We start from the raw sequence: 22,351 nt of genomic DNA, 5'->3' as shown, positions 1-22,351 counted from the left end.
CGCCTCCGTGGTTTGGTGTAGCAAATTGACGCAGGTTACAACCCAGTATAAACTTGGCAGTATCCAAAGAACTGCTTGCCTACTTATCACTGGAGCTATGAGCACCTCTCCGGGGGCAGCCTTAGAAGCTCTTCTCAACTTACCTCCTCTCTTCCTGTATTTGATGAAGGAGGCGAGAATGGGCATGTATAGGCTGATTAGCCAAGGAAAGGTGAATTGGCTATCTAAAACACTGAGGGACTTGCAGAACTCAGTACTCGAGATTCCAGTTTTGGGAATGCCGTCAGACACGATGATCCCAAAATACAACTTCCAGAGATCCTTTTCTGTGGAAATCCCAGATAGGGAGGATTGGACAAACAACAAAATCACATGGCCATCGGGATGTTTAAAATGGTTCACCGATGGCTCAAAGTCAGGCAAAGACGTAGGATGTGGAATCTATGGAGAGAAACCCAGGATCAAACTGTACCGTAACCTGGGGGCCTATACATCTATTTTCCAGGCGGAGGTATACGCCATAATAATATGTGTGGAAACCATCCTGCAACACAACCACGTCAATAAAACGATTTACATTCATTCGGATAGCCAAGCAGCTCTTTCAGCTCTGTCTTCAGAGGTTGTTAACTCGAGACTGGTTGAAAACTGCAGAGTAAACTTAAACACCCTGGCCCAACACAACAGGGTGGTTCTAAGATGGGTGCCAGGGCACGCCGGAATAGTAGGCAACGAAAATGCGGACATTCTGGCAAAATCAGGCGCAAAGGCACGTCAGATAGGCCCAGAGCCTGTCTGCGGTATACCTAAAAGCCTGGTTCAACTCACCCTCCTAACCTATTGCTACTATGACACACTCAACCGCTGGAGAAACTTGCCAGGGTTAAACCACTCGAAAGCGATGGTTAAATCCTTCAGCAAGAAGGTAGCATCTGAGGTGCTGTCGCTTAACAGAAGTAACATGTGCATCCTGGTGCGAGCTTTAACGGGTCACTGTGGCCTGAAAAGGCACATGTATAACCTTAAGCTCCAGGGCTCGGACATCTGCAGGCTGTGCCACGAGTCTCCCGAGACTCCGATGCACATTATCTGCTTCTGCCCTGCTCTGATGCACAAACGTAGCGTCCACCTAGGGAGACACATCATTTATCCGGAGGATGTTACTTCAATTCCAGTCAAGAAGGTGCTGCTGTATCTGGCGGCCACTGGATTTGACAAGGAAATGTGAAGTGGAGGCTAACACAATAGATCGGAGACGGTCGCAGTGATTCAGGGATAGTAAGGACCTGTATAGCCCCAAAGAAGAAAGAAGAAGAAGAAGGGAAGGACATAGGCCACTTTTTATCCCGGAAAATCAAAGAGTTCCCACGGGATTTTTATAAACCTAATTCTACGCGGATGACGTCGCGGGCATCAGCTAGTATAAGAATATGGGAATGAATCATCAATGTCAACGTCTTTCTATTGACTATTCAAGTATTCAAATAGACTTCCAATCAAGTGTGAAGCTTACGCTAAAGATAGCTACGAAAATAATGAAATACACGAGGAAAAACCTTGAGTCTATTTTGAAAATGAAATAATGAATTTGTTGTGGGTTATTTTTGGCAACCACCTTTTATCTCCTTTATCAATTTGTTTTTCATTCCTAGACAAATATATGGAATATTTTTTATTCCATATATGGAAGTTTTTACCAGAGATTTTTTTTATTGTTCTTAATTTTAATATTTTATCAGAACAAAAGCTACGAGGGTGCCCTGGTCTGGTTCATTGGTTTATCCTTCAATCACCTGCAACGGATCGATCAACGACAGATCAACGTGTTTTTTGCATGGATAAAATTGAACCTGGAGAGTGTTATAGGCTACTTTTTGTCTCCAAAAACAGATTTCCCACGGAATTAAAAAAAATCAAAATCTACGCGGACTAAATTGCGGGCATTATATAGAGAATTATAATAGAGATGTATGAAAAACAATCAGATAAGGGAAACTGTATAAAGTTATCCCCCCTAACAACTAATGCAGTGGGATAAGTAGGGAAGATTAATGAGCCGCCCGGTTCTGCACCTGAGTGCGGCCAGAGCTGTAGTCGATAGTAGCTTTATATGCACTTACTACCTTTTACTTGTTTTGCCATTATTTATCCGATACTATTGGCGTTTTTACGTGACTGCCACTATGCAAAAATGTTTACATTTTGAAATTACTATTTCATTAATAAAGGCACTTACGACCTTTTACTACTTCAAGTTTTATATATGGTATCTTAAGTCTTAACATTTCTTACAATGTTTCGAACACTTAATTCTCAGTGTAGGCTGAAATGATGATGTTGATAATGAGTGTCTATTCTTATATTTATAGTTTCTAATTTATTACTTAGTTAGATACCTAATTTCAAATAAATATTTTGCCGTAAAAGAATCTTCGTGTTTTCCGTAAAAAATTGATAGTTAGTGGGGAACTATGAAATGACAGTGTTTTTTTTTTTGGATTTTCAAATTACGTAAATTCATACTTACCTAATTTGTTTTGAACTATTAAAATTAGTTGAGTATTTACATATATTAGCACTCCGAGCACTTAACATTAGAATGTATAGTCCGCGACAGGTTGAGATGGCAATCGGGGTATGAGGCGGGGGGACGTCCCGCACACCCTCACGTCACCTGCAATCACCCGCACTGGGTTAGTGTAAGGACTGCGGGTGTGCGGGAGTTCCCTCCCCGATTGCCATTTCAACCTGAGTAAACTTTGAAGTTTTTAACCATCTCAAAGTATACGAAATAAATTTGCACTCATCGCCAATTTTTTAAATCAGTCTAAACTGCTATAAAAGATTCCATACCTTTTCTATTTAACAATAAAGTGAGATTGCGTAAAAAGCGGCATACGCACTTAACCCTTTAATGGATAAGTCGTAATATTTCAGTCATAAAAAATTCCATCCATACACACCGTTCGTGTTGTCATTTCAAGCACCTATCGATCAAAAATAACGAGCGTCCAACAGAAACTCGTTAGTGTAAGTCTAGAGCCTACACGATTGTTAATCCGGCTTCAAGAACAAGTTCATCCCATTCTGTGTCTCTCTTATCTCCGTCAAAGGGACACAGACTTATAGCTATACTTTTCAGTCAAAAAATCTCATCTATAATATAAAATACTAGCTGATCCCCGCGGCTTCGCCCGCGTAGATTTAGGTTTTTAAAGATCCCGTATAGCCTATGTCACTCAGGAATAATGTAGCTTTCTACTGGTGAAAGAATTTTTAAAATCGGTTCAGTAGTTCTAAAGATTACCCCCTACAAACAAATATACAACGGGCCGTGCAGCAGAAATCGTAATATTTTAATTTCGCCATAACTTCAAAACCAAACGTCCAATTTTAATCATTCAAAGACCAAATATTATCTCCATAAACTGTTCTTAGTGATGAAATCATTTATTTTGATAAGGATTAATAGCATGAGTAAAATAAACGCGTTTAAATGTAGTCCAAAAAAAATTCAAGATTTTTAAATAAAAAAATGGTTGCTGTGCCTCACTCGACATAGATGGGTATAGTGTGTCGCGGACTTTTTTGTAGATATTTATAAGATCTACAATTAATTAGAACATTTTATGGTTCTATCTTTTATAGTTTAGGCAGCGTACGCAAAATAAGTAACTTTTCTGGTTGATTTTTTACACCTTGTGTCCGAAAAACCCAAATATCTTACGGAACCCTATTTTTTTCCAAAATAAAATATAGCCTATGTTACTCGTGGATAATGTAGCTTTCGAATGGTGAAAGAATTTTTAAAATCGGTCCAGTAGTTTTTGAGCCTATTCAGTACAAACAAACAAACAAACAAACAAACAAACAAACAAACAAACAAAGTTTTCCTCTTTATAATATTAGTGTAGAAAACAATCGCTAAGTATGCGTTTAATTTTTAAAATTTATTATTTTATTTTAATTTTTAAAATTAGCACTAAACGCGAACTCAAGTGAGTTTACAAGCAAAAAGCTACAGCAATATTTCTGGTCACTTACAGAAACAATCGATCAAAAATAACGAGCGTCCAACAGCAGCTCGTTAGTGTAAGTCTAGACGATCGTTAATCCGGCTTCAAGAACAAGTTCATCTCATTCTGTGTCTCCCTTATCTCCGTCAGTGGGACGCAGGTGTGTCTATCCTCCTCTATTATTATTATAGGCCTTTTTGTTCCTTAATAATGGTTCTTAGTCATAAAATTATTAGTATATTAGTATTATTAGTAAATTAGTAATTAGTATTAGTAAGGATTAGGATTAGGATTTGTATTATTTGATTTAATGTTGGGTATGTAACTATGTTTTTTTCCTCCCTTTTACTAATCCATAAAGACTAATCACTATCACTACCCTTATTATAAATGCGAAAGTGTGTTTGTTTGTTGGTTTATCGGTTTGTTGCTATGTCCCTCAATCACGTCGCAACAGAGTCGATAGCTTATAGCTCGAGTCGATGACCATGCGCGCACAAAATTTAAAGAACAAAGCGGTGAAGAGTAAAATGTAATAATTTTCAAATTTGATAATATATTCTGCTTCGTGAATTTTCACAGGTTACTTAATGTAAGGTAGCCAGTGTTACATATGAATTTTTAGATGATTTTTCACATGCTACCTGTATAATGGTAACTTTAGACCCACCTTCCGATCGCGCAGATTGGATTCAGCCCACCACACGATACGATAACACTGTCACATCGCTTGATGAATTGGTTATTAGATTGTCGGCACCGTTCGGTGTATTTTGCACTCTTCTTCTATCCCCCTTTTTTGAGGTCTATCGTTTTAGTTTCACATCATCATGATCAACCCATCACCGGCTCACTACAGAGCCTCGCTGACTATGTGCGTGTGCCAAGTACTGCCGAGCACCGCAAAATACTTACAACTTTACCGATTTTTATTAGTCTTTGTCCTATGCGCAAACCGCCATATTGCCACTTCTAATTGAACTACTTGTTTTCCGATTACTATACTTATCTCTCTATAGGTCTGTGACTTTTTTTTAAATAGAGATAGCGAGCAAACGAGCAGGTGGGTCACCTGATGTTAAGTGATTACCGCCGCCCATGAAGATTTGCAGCACCAGAGGAACCGCCATAAAAACTTGTAAAAATAACAAGAGTTCTTTATTCTATTTTATTGAAAAGGAACACGATCCTACTTAGAATAACCAATTTACCTAAACCTATGGTAACCATACATTATTGAAAGGATTAGAAATATATCTGTATTATCGATTTTGTTCTGCGCACAAACTTTACAGAATAGGCATCTTTATGTCAAGTCTCAGTACCTAGTAAATACAAAGTTAAGACTTAGCTCTTCGAAACCTATAAAAGCGGTCTTACGTATCGTTACCTTACAAAATCCCATGAGTTATAGCGCAAACAACAAAACAATATGACTACTAGCTGACCCGCCCCGGCTTCGCTTGGGTGGAATTTAGAAAATCGAGGTGGGGGTAGAATCTCCAAAAATCCTGAAACATGTATTTCTTTATTTGTGACCGAAACCCCAAATACCAATTTTCATGCAAATAATTTGAAAAATGACGGACACTCATACAAATTTTCGTCCCCTATTTTACCCTCTTGGTAGTAGAATTTTCAAAAATCTTGAAATACGTATTTTTTTATTTTTAATCAAAAGCTTATCGATTTAACTTCAAAAATGACAGACTTTCATACAAATTTTCATCCTCCATTTAACCCACTTAGGGGTGGAATTTTGAAAAAATCTTGTAAAGAACACACCCTCAAAATGTCATGTCTCGAGGACCAGTGGTTTAGGCGGTGCGTTGATATATAAATCAGTCAGTCAGTCAGGACTTTGAATTTTATATATACAGATTTTCTCCATACACACATATGAAGCGCCTATTTAAAGTCGCAAATCCAACATAAATAATACTTAGCAAATTGACAGTTATTGGGAATTATCCATTTTACGAAGGTTCCCCCTTGCAAAAAAAAAACAACTTAATAGGGTAAACGCCAGCAGCTATAAATTCGCAAAACGAGATAAAAATATCGGGAGGAGAGGAAAATGCGCGAACGGTGTAACAATCTAATAATAGTACCTACAGTTTAGGTACCCAATACTTAAATTGATATTTTTGGAATATAAGTCATAAGTATTTAGTATTGTATTCTGCAAAGTACAGTTAGCTATGTATTATTTATGTAATTATATTATATTATATTATATTATATTATATTATATTATATTATATTATATTATATTATATTATATTATATTATATTATATTATATTATATTATATTTATAGCTGCATTGCGGACTCCCCGTGTTACAGTTCTATATGTTCTTAGGTATGGGTTGCCAAATCACTTTAGTGATAAGGTCGCCCTTTGTTTTTTTAAGTATATCCTGTATTCTTACTCTCTGTAATTTTGGTAACAATAAAGATGTTTTAAATTAAATTTTAAGTTGTTGTTTTAATTTTAAGTTTGGGGGCTGTAATAATTGAATGAATGAAACAAACAAAAAATGAATGAAATGCAATGAACATAATGAATGTAATAATGTGTATTACATTAATACTTCAGCATATAGAACAAAACCGCAGCTGTTTTTCAACTCCAGCGTAAAAAAATATTTTCCAAATAAATTGCAAAATTTTACAGCTCACATGGAAGACCACTTAACAAAAAATCCTTATTTAAAAATATTAAAATAACTTTTTTTATTGTTTCAGATGCCAACACAAGATGAGCCGACGATTTGACCACAACACAAACCATGAAACTATTTAACACAAATCGAAAACACGAACCAATTATGTTCGAAACCGAACACTTGGAGCCTCTAGAAAAGGTTGTTAACACCAAGAAAAAGAGTCTTCTAGATCTAAAATCACTTCTAGAAGACAGAGGAGGCACGATCCCTTACAATGGTTACAAAAGAAAAGTCGTTCTGGAAGACAGATCTAGCAATAATAGTGTTTATCGGTTAGACAATAAAGTTAGTTTTCGTGATACAACTTTTAGTGAAAGCAATACCAGGTGTAGTGGAAGGTTAAGGGAGTGGTGTAGACTTAAGACTTTAGTGTTTGTGTTGTTAGTGGCGTGTTTTGTGGATACCAGGCTGCAGGCTGAGGCGAGAAGTTCAGGTGAGTTCCTTTGATACCTATTTTTACCTCTGTTGTATTTATATATTCTATGACAAAAAGGTCAAAGAGTAGTTATCTAATAGTGATAGAATGTACAACCTAAATCAATCTACCTTAAATAAGTTATTAGCTTTTTAAATTCGTATCTGAGTCATTGCTATTATAAGCTTGTTAACTTTCCTGTCGCTGTATTTGATATAAGCACATCACATTCACTATGTTTATCCAAGAGGGCTTCATAGGTGGGACGAAAAGAATTAGTCATTGAGGTAAAAACTTCAAAACCCAATTTTCTATTGACTTATTTTATGACTAACTTTTTAGCAAACAATTGCGGTTTTCGTTCATTAATACATCAAACAAAACATAAGTATTAATGTGACTAAGTATTACACTCATCTGTTGTTATAAGTGTTTTGCTTCTACCTATTAGACGGGTTATTCCAAACAAAAGTTTTTTCGGGCTACAACTAGGGCTGCCAAGCGAACCTATTTACTAATATTACGTTACTATTATTATAGTAAAACTAGCTTATTCTCGCGACTTCGTCCGCGTGGACTACACAAATTTCAAACCCCTATTTCACCCCCTTGGGGGTTGAATTTTCAAAAATCCTTTCTTAGCGGATGCCTACGTCTTAATAGCTATCTGCATGCCAAATTTCAGCCCGATCCATCCAGTAGTTTGAGCTATGCGTTGATAGATCAGTCAGTCAGTCAGTCACCTTGTCCTTTTATATATGTAGACTAGCTTATGCTCGCGACTTCGTCCGCGTGGACTACAAAATTTCAAAACCCTATTTCACCCCCTTAGGAGTTGAATTTTCAAAAATCCTTTCTTAGCGGATGCCTACGTCATAATAGCTATCTGCATGCCAAATTTCAGCCCGATCCGTCCATTAGTTTGAGCTGTACGTTGATAGATCAGTCAGTCAGTCAGTCAGTCAGTCATTCAGTCAGTCAGTCAGTCAGTCACCTTTTCCTTTTATATATATAGACTAGCTTATGCTCGCGACTTCGTCCGCGTGGACTACACAAATTTCAAACCCCTATTTCACCCCCTTAGGGATCGAATTTTCAAAAACCCTTTCTTAGCGGATGCCTACGTCATAAAAGCTATCTGCATGCCAAATTTCAGCCCGATCCGTCCAGTAGTTTCAGCTGTACGTTGATAGATCAGTCGCCAGCTAGGCCGACAATTGTGTCTTGAAGCTTCTATACATATATTATAGTGCAGATTGCAGAAAACTCTGGTAGTGCGATTCAGGTTGCTGCGGCGTGCTGCCATCTAGTGAGAGCGGCGTGAGAAGTCAAGGCTTGGGTTTGTATCTAATTGATGTATGATGCGGATCTATGTTCTTCTATATATAACCACTTAATAATCGCAGTTATATTAGAACTTAATTTTGTTTTTGCTTATAATTTTAATGTCCAGTGTCATATTAAATTTGAAAGCTACACGATTTCTGTTCGGAATTCCCTATCTAGGCATAGTAGGTATGAGTTTCTGTGACTATAATAAAAAAGCAGCCTGAAAAATCTTCATTTACTTTCAAAATTTTATTATGCCGTTGGTAACAGGTAAAAATATATCTTCACGTAAAAACTCTATGTAGGTAATTTTTAAATAATTTTTAAATACATATCAAAATTTGCGGGACCGGCAGGATTCGAACCTGCGTTTTCTGGGATCGCGCCCGACGCTCTGACCGGTAATCCTCGGTTCGCTTGCTGCCAGTGACCAAATTTGTGATAATGTTCACTCAGTACTGAAGTGACTACTACTGCCATCTAGTAGCGACACTTTGCAGTTATCGAAACTACTTTCTAATCTATGTAGGTACATTATCTAGAGAGGCTTAAGAAAAATAAATATAAATAAACAGAGACAGCACTAGAAGAAAACAAACACCACCTTAAGAGTTTCTTCGTACACCCATCCACACCTGCTAAAAGCTACATAGTATTCTAGCCATCACTCCACAAGACTTAAAGGCTATTTTGGGTTACACTTTTGCCCACCGCAATGAAGGTGGTGTGTCTTGTTTAAGTGTCGGTTTAAGCCCTTGTTGAGAACAGGTCGCGATTTATTGTACACTTCTACGCTACTGCTGTACTGAATTATTGCTTTTCTTTTAATCTTCTTGTATTGGTAAGATGGTAGGATGTTAAATCAAGCTGTTTTTGCCCTCGATCCCATAGTTGGTAAGTCGATGATTGATCCTAACTAAGAATAGATGTACTTGGCTGAGAGATTATAATATCATAACTTTTAGTACTTATAAGTCCCGCAAATTGCTATAACGCTGAAACCATGTCTCATTAACATCGAAATGCCGTTATTTTGACGTCGGTCGAAATAAAAATATACCATCAGCTCGAAACTTCAGTCTAGTGCTGACGTCACTAAAATGGCGGCCACGTGCATTAGCAATTCGCGGGTCTTATACAAATTCATTAACTATCCTGAACTGCGCCCGAGCCCCCATGTAGGGAGCCTCCAAACTTTAAGAAATCAGTAAGTAAGAACTAGTTTGTTATGAGATCTCCAAAAAATAAAACCAAAAAATTGCATATTATACTTACTTACCCTGATTAATATTTTCTGATTGTTTTAAAACAACAAAGAGTCTTTTAAAAACCTAATAAATCCCTATTAGGTTTTCATTTAGTATACAAATAAGAATAGAATAGAATAGAATATATTTTTATTCAAGTAGACACAAGTGCTTTTGAATCGTTAAATAGTTAAATTTACCACTGGTTCGGAATGCCGTTCCTACCGAGAAGATACGAATACGAAGAACATACGAACTCGAAGACATTACAAAGTTCTCTACATACTCAACTCGTGGATGATATAACATATATCTACGTAGTATAATCTTTTACGTCATAATTTCAAGAGCTCAGACTGTATTTAGAGTCTTACCAAGGACGCAGAATTTGCAAATCTGCTCAAAAAGCCTCGTTAGCTTTAAAAGGCCTTTCAGACTGAATGCCTCGGATGGAACGAGATATTTCAGTGCCGCATAATGTCAGTAATACCCATACTGACATCTTATTTTATGTAGCAACCCTAAAGTTAAGTCTTATCTTATCTTTAGGTACAAGTATACTAGACTCTAGTTACAAAATTGAACTTTGATTTTCATCATCATCATCATGATCCCATCACCGGCTCACTACAGAGCACGGGTCTCCTCTCAGAGTGAGAAGGGTTTTGGCCATAGTCTACCACGCTGCGCTGGTCATGTGCGAATTGGTAGACTTCACACACCTTTGAGAACATTCAGAGAACTCTCAGGCATGCAGGTTTCCTCTTAATGTTTTCCTCCATGATGAACTCGCACTTGACCGATTTTATTTTATTTTTTACTAGCTGATGCCCGCGACTTCGTCCGCGTGGAATTAGGTTTTTTTAAAATCTCGTGGGAACTCTTTGATTTTCCGGGATAAAAAGTAGCCCATGTCACTCTCCAGGTCTTTATCTATACCCACAAAATCACGTCAATCCGTTGCACCGTTACGACGTGATTGAAGGATAAACCAATAAACCAACAAACCAATAAACAAACACACTTTTGCATTAATAAGGTTACTGATTTGTACCAAAAACATTTACAATATAGAGAAAAAGAGAGTAAAAATGGACAGGGAAGCACTTATCTCTACTATAGTAACCTTTGGCAGCGCGACAGATTGTAAAGGGAGTAGAATAGGCACAAAAAGAAGATTTTATTAAACCTGTAGGTAAAGACCCACGCATTTCTCGCAGCTTAGGCAGTCTTACATCTTAATTATCGTACTGTAGTGAAAAGGATAAACACTGTACTGTTTGTTCCACTTTCCGTGGTTAACACCTTGATTATTGAATTATTAAGACAGTTAGAGCTTTCATTTCGAAATGAGAACACGCTATTTTTCACAGTTTAACAACTTTTTAGACTATTTTCGGAGAGAACATCTCCGAAAACAACGGAGCTATTTTCGATGATTCGATTCGTGAATTTTATAACTTTGAATGAATCCAACGTTTAGTTTTTTAGGGTTCCGTACCTCTGTCTCTCGTGTCTGTCAAGAAAACCTATAGGGTACTTTCCGTTGATCTAGAATCATGAAATTTGGTAGGTAGGTAGGTTTTATAGCACAAATAAAGGAATAAATCCGAAAACCGTGAATTTATGGTTACCTCACAAAATTAAAATTAAAATGTGTTCATTATAACAAGAAATTAATATTTTCGATTTTCAAAGTAAGATTACTATACCAAGTGGGGTATCATAATATGAAGGGGTTTGCCTGTAAATTGTAAAACAGATTTTTATTTATTTTTACGCATAATAGTTTTTGATTTATCGTCCATAATGTCGCAAAAATATGACGGAACGAAATGGCACGGAACCCTCGGCACGCGGCTCTGACTCGCACTTGGATTTTTTAGGGATCGAAACTTATAAAGATGAGTACCATCACACTAATTCATATTACCAATTCAAAAGTTTGTATGTATGTGTGTGTTTGTTTATTTGTTACTCTTCAAGCAAAACTGCTGGATGGATTTGGCTGAAATTTGGAATTTCAGCTTTTCTTCCCGAGAAATCAAAGAAATTTCAACAAACTTAAATTCACGCGGATGAAGCCGCGGGCATCAGCTAGTAATACAATATTTTCCTTGAGATTTCGAGTTAAACTAACAAGTAAACTAACAAGTTAAGTTAGTTTGGGTCAAGTTGCGCGCTGCTTGACAGGTGAACTCACATAACTGGTTATCTCATGCACTTGACAGAGGGTCTTGCTGGATTTTAGTTGTGAAAAGCCGCAGGCATAAGCTAGTTATAATAATCCATCCCTCAATCCACGCGGAGCATAGTCTAGTAAGCAATAAGGAATTTAAAAAATGACAGCCATTGGGGCCTGCTGACAGAAGTGAAGATTCAAAATTATGAAATAACAGTGGTTATTTTTTGGATTTTAAAATTTACTGTAGCATCAAAAATTAAAATTACATGGTTTGTAAATTAAAATCATAACATAAAAACCATACCATAACATAAAAAAAGTTTAGTTTTAGATACATGTTCTATCAGCACTCCTAGCCGAGCATTCGTCATGTCATATCAGCATCAATAAAGTGTTTACCCATTCCAAAATCATACAACGTGCCTAAAGAAGTTTTGACTTCAAAATTTGACGCATTAAATTATATTGGATTTGCTTTAATAAAAGCCCTCGATCAAGCTTCGATCATTAATGTGCTCCAATTTTAAAACAAAACATGACAACCCGCTTTTGCTAAAAATAACAAAAGCCGGATATAAGCCAATTAGCTAATCGTTCGAAGATTATCCGGGAATAGGCAAACTCCGACCCTTTCATATCGAAACAATCAGCTGATGAAGTGACTATACACGGCAAATTGAATTTGCCAAAGAATGATTGTTGAAATGAAGTGAAATGAAATTTATTTAAAGCTTGTGCCACTTATGATATTTCAAGACTATGTACCACCGATTCGTAAAGAAGGCCAGCAAGAAACTCAGCAGTTTCTCTTTTTAGGGTTCCGTACCTAACCGTGACTATTACGGACATACGGAACCCTAAAAAAGATAAACTTTATGTTTTTTAGGGTTCCGTATCTCCAGAGAATAAAAGGAACCCGTATTAGGATCACTTCATTGTTGTCTGTCTGTCAAGACCGGTCAAAGGAATCTAAAGCCACATACTTCCCGTTGACCTAGAATCATGATATTTGTCAGCTAGCTGCTAGCAACGTCTTATAGCACAAGTAAAGGGAAAAATCCGAAAACCGTGAATTTGTGGTTACATTTATTTTTAAGTTGTTTTTTTTTTTTTTTTTTTAAATTACCAACATAGAGAATGTTTATCAAATCCAATTTAGACACAGCAAAAACCACGAAGGTTTAAAAAGTGTGTCATTCCGTCTACTTCTTAATACATAATAATAATAATAGTGTTTCTATAAACAATATAAATTGTTTATAGAAACTCTCATTACATTACATTTCATACAAAAAATGGGGATCATTACAATTTGTTAATATAATAGGATTTTAGCTTATATTTTAAATTAAATCTAGTTAGTTCATTTCTAAATTTATTATCTAAAGTATTTATTAGTGTTTGTAGACGGTACGGAACCCATCGTGTGCAAGTCCGACTCGCAATTGACCGGTTTTTTTGTTCAATAAAATGAGATACGAAAGAATTTACCTAATTGCGCGCAGATCAAGTAAAAACACTTCCACAGCGATGCAAACCATTTAATCCTTTAAAGAAACCAATCTACCGCGAATTGAAAGAGAGAAAAAATACTCAGGGAAACCAAGAGGTCCAATCCTATAATAATCCATTAAGATTTTGCCTCGCTCCGTCGAACACACTTCCAAACTCCCGCGAGGTAAATATTTCAACCTTTACCCCCCACCCCTAAGTATAATGTATTCTACACCTCCCCCTCAGACCTCATCTTTCCATCCCTATTTTGCATGAAGGGGGAATTTAAATTGTGTAATCTAACTTTCAATTCATTCATACATTCAACGCCATCTCCCGGTGATAAATTGAAACTCGGATGAATTCTAAAATTCTTGGCTCATTTAGCCTTTGGTTTTGTTGATCATCGTGATAGTATAATGATCGTTTATTTTGAAATCAACATCCATTTTATAGACTTGCTAACTCATCGTCATTACGCAGTAGGTACCTATTTACTTACCTTAGTTGCATTGTTTTTGTCTTAAGTAATTTTTGCACGTCTACCAATCCGTACTGGGTCAGCGTGGTAGACACTGGTAAATGGTATTAGTGGGAGGTTCTGGGATCGATTCCCGGCACGGGTTTGGAATTTTATAATTTCAAAAATCTGATCTGGTGGGAGGCTTCGGCCGTGGCTAGGTACCACCCTACCGGCAAAGCCGTGCCGCCAAGTGATTTAGCGTTTATTAAAAACTGCCATACCCTTCCCCTTAGCCCGCTTCCTTCTTAGACTGTATCGTCACTTACCACCAGGTGAGATTGCAGTAATGGGCTAACTTGTATCGGATTTTAAAAAGCGCTTCTCATTCTGAGTTAGTCCACGATTTGGAGGCCACCCGTGTGAAGCCAGGTCGGGTTAGCTGGTTAATATAAAACATCAAAAGTTTTATAATCTTCTACCGTTATTTCCTTTTTTACAAAGTAAACCCCATTAGAGTCGAAATCCTAGATCTCAAAGTTATTTAGAACTTGCATCAGCAATTGCTCCGGATAAGTTTCCGAACAAAGACCTAGTTTAGAACTAATACGGGACTAGGTTTCTGTCAATGATATTAACTACAAATAGAGGTAGAGAGAATAGGATAGATCGCACAATCTCTAAAATAATCTTCATAAGTTATTTTTCTAGGTCACAAGAACATAGTGAACTGTAAGTACGTGTTAGAATAAACTAAGGACAGTTACTCGACTGTAAATTAGATTTAAAAATTAATCATAAGTAGAAGTTTAAGCTAGAATTATATTACTTATTAGCCCATAGGCTAGATGGTAGTATCAATAAAGCTACCATTTTATAATGGTGCTTTATGGTAGAAAAAAAAAAAAAAAAAAAGTTATTTGAATATTAAATTAAATAGTAGATTGTACAACAAAAGCCATTTCATGCGAAACATCTAGCCGAGCCGAAGGCGAGGATAAAATGGATTTATTCTTATTATTTTCTGAAGTATCGTGTCTTCTTTTACTAGTAGCCTGGTCAATTTAGCTCAAAAAAAATAGCGGTAATTCGCATAGAGCTGAAAAATTTTACGAATGTTCAGGACACCATTATAAATGAAAGTACTTATCGATCTGACATTTGCAATAAATATTCAAATTCATAGTTTGCAAATATGAAGTTTTTGCGTTTTTCAGCCAAACGGTAAGTTTTATCTTATAAATAGGTTAGACAAAATTGTAGATCATGTAATTATCTACAAAATTGTTAAACATGTTTTCTCCTACAATTCACCGTTTCCGAGATATTACAATACAACGTACGAGCCTAGTATTCGTCTGATAGGCCTTCGAAAAAGAGCTTCAAGTTTTCATTTATAGTGGTGTTCCGAACATATTTAAATATTACCCAAAAATTTACAGCTCTTAAATTTTGACGGGGCTATAGTAGGTATTGCAAAGATTTTGATAGTAAAATCCGTAGTGAATCCTACTCTAGCGATATGAAAAAGTTATGATGAAAATTCAGTCGAGTTGTCAAATACAATTCTGTCTCCGGGCCCGTTTTATACGTGGATTCCGTTTGTCTTCATTTAGACTGCCATTTTTCTTGTTTATATCTGTTATTTGCATTGATATACAAAACCCAAGATCAACATTTTACTAGAGTGGTAAAGTATCCGAGAAAATGACTGCTCAAATTGAAGTATCTAATTCAAATTAAGAAGAGCTATGTACGTATGTATACTTGGATAGTTAGTTGGTAGTTGTTTTGACGATCTCCCTGGCGCAGTGCTGAGCGCTGTGGTCTTAATAGTGTGAGGTCCCGGGTTCGATTCCTGGCAAGGGTTTGGAATTTTATAATTTCTAAATTTCTGGTCTGGTCTGGTGGGAGGCTTCGGCCGTGGCTAGTTACCACCCTACCGGCAAAGCCGTGCCGCCAAGCGATTTAGCGTTCCGGTACGATGCCGTGTAGAAACCAAAGGGGTATGGGTTTAATAAAAACTGCCATACCCCTTTCAGGTTAGCCCGCTATCATCTTAGACTGCATCATCACTTACCACCAGGTGAGATTGCAGTCAAGGGCTAACTTGTATCTGAATAAATAAATAAAATAAATAAATAGTCTAGAAAGGCTTATGGCTGGCAATTGATAGTGGTATCATACTATTTGTCAGTTACAATTTAACTCTACAACAGCCATTTTAATCATCATCGTCATCGTCAGTCAGTGGACGTTAACTGTTGGATATAATATGTTTTCTCTAATAAGCGCCACCACACCCGGTCCTCAGTCTCCCTCATACAGCCACTTCCCTCTAGAGTCTAGCCTCTTTGTATCGTCGGTCCACCTTGCTGGACGATGCGTACAAAGACAAACGTACTTTAATAACTGCGTATCTTCGTTTATTTTTATATCAATGGTTATCTAGCAAGAAAAAAGCGTATCTTCTTTTACAAAAGCGGCGCGAGTATGTCAGCAACTTCCATTTACTAAATGTCCTTTAATCAAATTACAGGCAATACCAATGTTTTGGCACCTAAAGTTTTCGTGAGTTCATCATACTGACGACACAGGGGTCTTTTTTCAAGGTAACGATGACTTTTCTGTAATCATTAACTTAACGTTTAATTATTATTTACTAGCTGATGCCCGCGACTTTGTTCGCGTGGATTTAGGTTTTTAATAAATCCCGCGGGGAACTCTTTGATTTTCTGGGATAAAAAGTAGCCTATGTCACTCTCCAGGTTCTTAACTATACCCATGCAAAAAATCACGTCGACCCGTTAGCTTCGTTGCGACGTGATTGATAGACAAGCCAATAAACCAACAAACAAACATACTTTCGCATTCATAATATGGGTAGGGATTTCAAAATCGTAGACCGCATAAATCTATCAGTTCAGTTCAGTTAATTGTACTGTACAACAACCATTTTAATATATATCTGTATATTTGGTTGTTTTGTATATCTATGGTTATCTAGTCAGAAAAAAGCGTATCTCCTTTTACAAAAGCGGCGCGAGTATGGTAGCAACTTCCATTTACTAAATGTCCTTTAATCAAATTACAGGCAATGCCGATGTTTCGGCACCAAAATATAGCTTTTCGTAAGTGAGTTTCGCGACAATTTATAGTCATATTGTAGGAAGATTGATATTTATATTCTGTTTACATTTTCTTCTACTAAAGCTAAATAATACCTTTTCAAGATTAGCACCATCTATATGAATGACAAAATATTATATCACCAGAAGTAGCAATAATATGCCATCTCTGCTATCTACAAAGAGACACGTCATAATATTATCTCGCAGGAGTCCAAACGAGGTGTCTGAAAAGGTTTCATCCAGCGAAAATTGCAATCAGTGCTAATGAACGGGAAGGTACCGTCCGTAGGTTTGACATCATCAAATTAGCTTTTAAAAAGCCCAAAAAGTACAAGGTAAACGCATTAAAACCCTTCCTAATTACAGGATTGAGTGAAGAGTTCAGAAAAAATTGACTTCAGGATATCTGTGTTGGCCTAAAGGCTGTTTTACACCGGAGCAACAACACGCGACAGCGCGGCAAGCTACAAATTGAAACGTCAAATTGTGCGGCCCTGGAGTTTGCGGTAGTTTATTTTATGCCAAGACAACATCGTGATGTAGTAAATTATTGGCATATGAGACAGTCTGCCATTGATTCTTGTTTCTTTCTAGGATTCCGTACCCAAAGGGTTCCAGCAGGACCCCATTACTAAGCCTCTGCTGTCTGTCCGTCTGTCCGTCTGCAGGACGTATCTTGTGAGCCGTAATAAGTACAAGAGTTGAAATTTTCAAGGAATATTATATTGCTATAACAACAAATAATAAAAATTTCAAAACGCCCGCCGTGAAAATTTAAAAAAATATTTCTGGTACGATGGTACGGAACCCTTCGTGTGCGAGTCCGACTCGCACTTGACCAATTTTTTTAGTTATTTTAGTATGCAACTCTGTGACATGTCTCAATATCGCACTGTGTTGCTCTGGCATAAAACAGCCTTAACCTTGAACCGCTAGGTCTAGACTCTAGAATCTAGATTTAGCATGTAGGTGCTCTCCATAAAGTAGACCTCCATTAAGAAAGGATTTTTAAGTGAAAAGGAGTGACTTGACTTCAGGATGATCAGCTGAAAGAAGCCACTGCGTACAGAAACTTCGATATATTGTATGTATAGGTCTCAGGTTATCTCTAGGGGTCTCAAGGTGCTGGAATGGCGACCTCGCACCGAAAGACGCAGCGTTGGAAGACCGCCCACTTGGTGGACGGACGACATCGGACGAGTCACAGGGAGTCGCTGGATTCAGGCGGCGCGGTGCAAGAGCGTGGCGTGTGGAAGTCCCTATAAGAGACTTATGTCCAGCTGTGGACGTCTATCGGTTGTTGATGATGATGATGATGATGATAGGTTATCTCTATAATCTAGACTCTAAACCCACACTAAGAAGGAGTATGGTTTTAAAAACCTATATCCATGATATGATCCTATTGATTTGATGAATAAAAATTTTGGTTATGCAACATAAATTGAGACTCCGCCGATTCTTTGCGATATTCGCCATAATGGAGTATTGGCAATGTGCCGAATTTAATTATGGAAATTGGGCTTTGTGGTAAACTCGTCTATCCGGCAGACGTGTGATTATAATGCTGCAACTTCTTTATGACATATTTTATTAAGGCCGTCAATAGTTATTGGTTAATGTCCATTATTATGGTGTCAGCCAATATTATTTAAGGTTATAAGTATATCTTTAAGTATTTCGTTGGTTGAGGTTATAGTACTAGTTGTGGTGTGCTTAGTTAGCTGGTTGGTCTGGGACCCGTATGGGGATGGAGGAGCCGGACTTAGGTAGGGTTACCTAGGGTTGTCTAGTCATAGGAGACGTTGTTGTCTCGCAAATGATTGGTCCGACATGCACGCACACTTCCCCAATGCCCATGTATACGACGTAAACACAAGTAAAGTTCACTCGCCTTCGTGAATTGCAAGAACTGTAACACGCTATCCCAGATACTATTTCTATTGTCTTATTTAGAATTCTGTGGTAGTTACATTAAACATCTAAAATAAACCTTGTTTATTGGTACTTAAGACATTCATTTTATTGTTTCTTTTAGTGCTCAAGACAGGTGTGAGTAAAGAAGCCCGAAAAAAGGTTTTTGCGACACTTATAGTTAAGAAAGTCACTACATCACCATTTACCTTAATAAATCCAACTAAACAATGGGCCAGCACTCGCATAACATTTGTAACCTTTTTGCGACTAAAGATAATAAAACTTTGTCTTAGTAACAGAAAGGACAAACATCAACTTTTTGATCTTATATTCATATATTAAAGGAAAAGGTGACTGACTGACTGATCTATCAACGCACAGCTTAAAGTACTGGACGGATCGGACTGAAAGGCATGCAGATAGCTATGACGTTATCATCCGCTAAGAAAATATTTTTAAAAATACAACCCCTAATGGGGTGAAATAGAGGTTTGAAATTTTATCTATTTATAATTCTCCATCATCCGTCCGTCTGTTTGTCTGTCACCAGGCTGTATCTCACGAACCGTGATAGTAGACAGTTGAAATTTTCACAGATGATGTATTTCTGTTGCTGCTATAAAAACAAATACTAAAAAACAGAATAAAATAAAAATTTAAGGGGGCTCCCGATACAACAAACTTAATGTTTTGCTTGTTTTTATAGATACTGTACTCCTTATATAAGTACCCAACTCCGAGTTATAATCCGATATTAAATCATTTATGTTTAAGTATCATGATATTTATTAACCTTTATTAAGTCCCATTAAATAACAAGAAAATTCCCTATGATATTCTCATTCAACCTATAAAAGGGATAATCTTCTTATAAAGTGATAGCTGATTTCATTACACGTCATGATCACGGATGCGCACATGACTATGTAAATTTATTGAATAATTTATCGACGGCGTGTTTACTTTGTCGTCTAAACAATTTTATAACAGAGTTACACGGGTTTTAGTTTAAAATAATTTATATAAGTTCAAATGCCTCAAATATATTTTTATCATGTTTTTAAAAGTTTTAATTCTATGATAATTTGATTGTATGTTTAACTAAATAAAAAACGATCTTATACTCAAACTGTTATTTCTTGTAGGACAACTTATGTCACTTGTTCTGATTCTTGGACGCTAACGAGCGGTAGCCCTACCACTAGTTTGGAAAGCAAATTCAACTGAGAAGAACCGGCAAGAAACTCAGCGGTTACTCTTTTTTAAATCACCGAAATTTGAAAAAAATATTATAATGAAATTATTTTTAATTTGATTTAACGGTATTATTGAATAAAATAGTGTAATTTCTTGTTAATTTGATAGATTACCTTTTCTAGTTTGAACCACTGTTATGTTACAAGCTTAATTTTAATTGTAATTTATTTATTTACGATTACGATTTAAGTCATGAGTATGGACTCTCACATGACTATGTAAATGAGCTGTATTCTCATCGACAACTTTATTTCCCTCGCCATTGTCCTCGCGGAACAATGCGCCATAACTTATAGATGTTCTTACTTTGTCTTTGTAAAATGGAGAGCTAAGTTTCCTTAAGCTCCTTGCTGTTAAAATATCTAAAGAAATAAGGCCTAACGCAGACGACCGCATTTATCGATCACCAAATTGATTGTATCTGACAGTGACTTATTTTAATTGGTGCTTCATTTCATTTCATTGATTTTTTGATTCAGCTTGAGGATGTCCTTTGTTGATCATAACTAGGTCTTACCTAGTGAATCGCGACCTGTGGAAATTCAAATTAATTTATTTGTGAATACTATTTCATTTATTAGTGAGTCAGTGAATACAGTGGCTTCGATTCTAATGTTTTTCTCTAAATGAAATTTAAAATATCTGCTTTTTTTCTTTCTTATATTGCTGAAAAGGACGGGAAATGAATTTTTAAATTAATAACTCTAAATAGTGCCGCTCTACAAATTTAAACACTATGTTCAACACAGGCACCCAAAGTCATGAGGTTTGACAGTTTTAAATTAAATGAGTCTGTCTTTTTCTTATTACATTAGTCAGGAGAAGATGCGAATTCTCTAAAATTTTGTTTTAGTTGATATCTAAAACAATCAGTCCTCAGCCGTCTTCAATGGCTGCTTCTCGTCCCCTCTTAATATCATCTGTTCATCCTGCCAGAGATTCACCTCATGCTACGCTTACTTATACGCGGTATTTTCAAGAAGTTTCGCCCCCAAAAACGATTGCCCCTACGACAACCATGGCATACTTGCTGATGGTTTGGGCTGTCAATGTAAAACCTTCTACGGTTCTTGGTTCCTCATGTCAGATTTTATTCAGTCATTTTTATCAAACTTGACAGTCCCTCTTTCTTGCAGCGATGCCCAAAATCGGTTCTAGTCGGTGAAACTCGGTCATATTTTGTTCCTATTTGCATGGCCGTTTTCCTTTCGGAACGTTATATCGGAAATTAATGTCAAAACGAAATTAATGTTTCTTGACGTACTTTGGTCGGATCCATGTAAGTCGCTCGTCTGTGGTAATTTTAAGGCTTCTTGCTGTTAAAATATCTGGCGAACTAAAGAGGTATAACTTTAAAGATGACAAGCGTACAGCCTCTTCAGGTGAATGTAATTGAAAATTGCCGGTAATGACCTGTTTTATTTCGTTTCAATTTGTACCCTACTGTTGTTATTTTAAAGTTTAAATTCGTTTGGAGGTTAAATTTTAGTTGTAAAAGTAAAATGAAGACAATGGGGGTAGGAGGGTTGTCTTGCGTGAGGCGCAGACAAAGGTTTTGACGGTCAGTTTCGTTAGCGAATGAGTGTATTATTTTTATTTTTAAAGCGGGCATTGTTTGAGTGGTTTTGAGAACACGATACAATCTCATTATTGTATTTGAAGGGTTCCGTATCTCCGAAAAACCGGCCAAATGCGAGTCGGGCTCGCGCACAAATGGTTCCGTGCCATTCTCTATAAAAACGGCAAAAAAAATCACGTTTGTTGTATGGAGCCCACCCAGTTCAAATCTCAACTTACTACTGATCATGGGTCTCCTCAGAGGAGCTTAGGCCAAATTCCACCACTCTGGCTAAGTGCAGATTATGAAAAATTCTCATACATGTTTTCCTTCGCCGTTTAACCAATCCCGGGCACGCACCTCTAACTTTTTGGAGTTACTTAATTGTGCATTTTAAGCAATTAAATATCACGCATAATTAATCATATTGTTTTACTTTGTACTTAGGTATTATACCATCTATTTTAATTAAGGCGGTTCCAATAATCGAGTTCACTATTAACGTTTTTAGAGTAATTGCCTAAGTAAGTGACCTATATACTTGCATAAATCAATGCGAAAATCAGAAATTAAAAAGAAACCATTTCTGTGGTAGAGATAGCGAGCAAACGA

At 36.7% G+C, this 22,351-nt stretch overlaps 1 protein-coding gene across 5 annotated transcripts in view; it reads left to right on the top strand.

Moving 5' to 3' along the window:
• Positions 1-22,351, top strand: part of Cirl (Calcium-independent receptor for alpha-latrotoxin) — a 473,771-nt gene that overhangs the window by 277,906 nt on the left and 173,514 nt on the right. For all 5 annotated transcript variants that reach the window (XM_069506482.1, XM_069506483.1, XM_034981105.2 and 2 more), the window contains exon 2: positions 6,766-7,179. In XM_069506482.1, coding sequence (XP_069362583.1) covers positions 6,810-7,179 — 370 coding nt within the window. In that variant the 5' untranslated portion in view covers positions 6,766-6,809. The remainder of the gene's footprint in view (positions 1-6,765; positions 7,180-22,351) is intronic.

Source organism: Maniola hyperantus, chromosome 23 (assembly GCF_902806685.2).
Source record: "Maniola hyperantus chromosome 23, iAphHyp1.2, whole genome shotgun sequence".
NCBI classification, from domain to species: Eukaryota; Metazoa; Arthropoda; class Insecta; order Lepidoptera; family Nymphalidae; genus Maniola; species Maniola hyperantus.
This window is presented reverse-complemented; position numbering and strand designations above follow the sequence as displayed.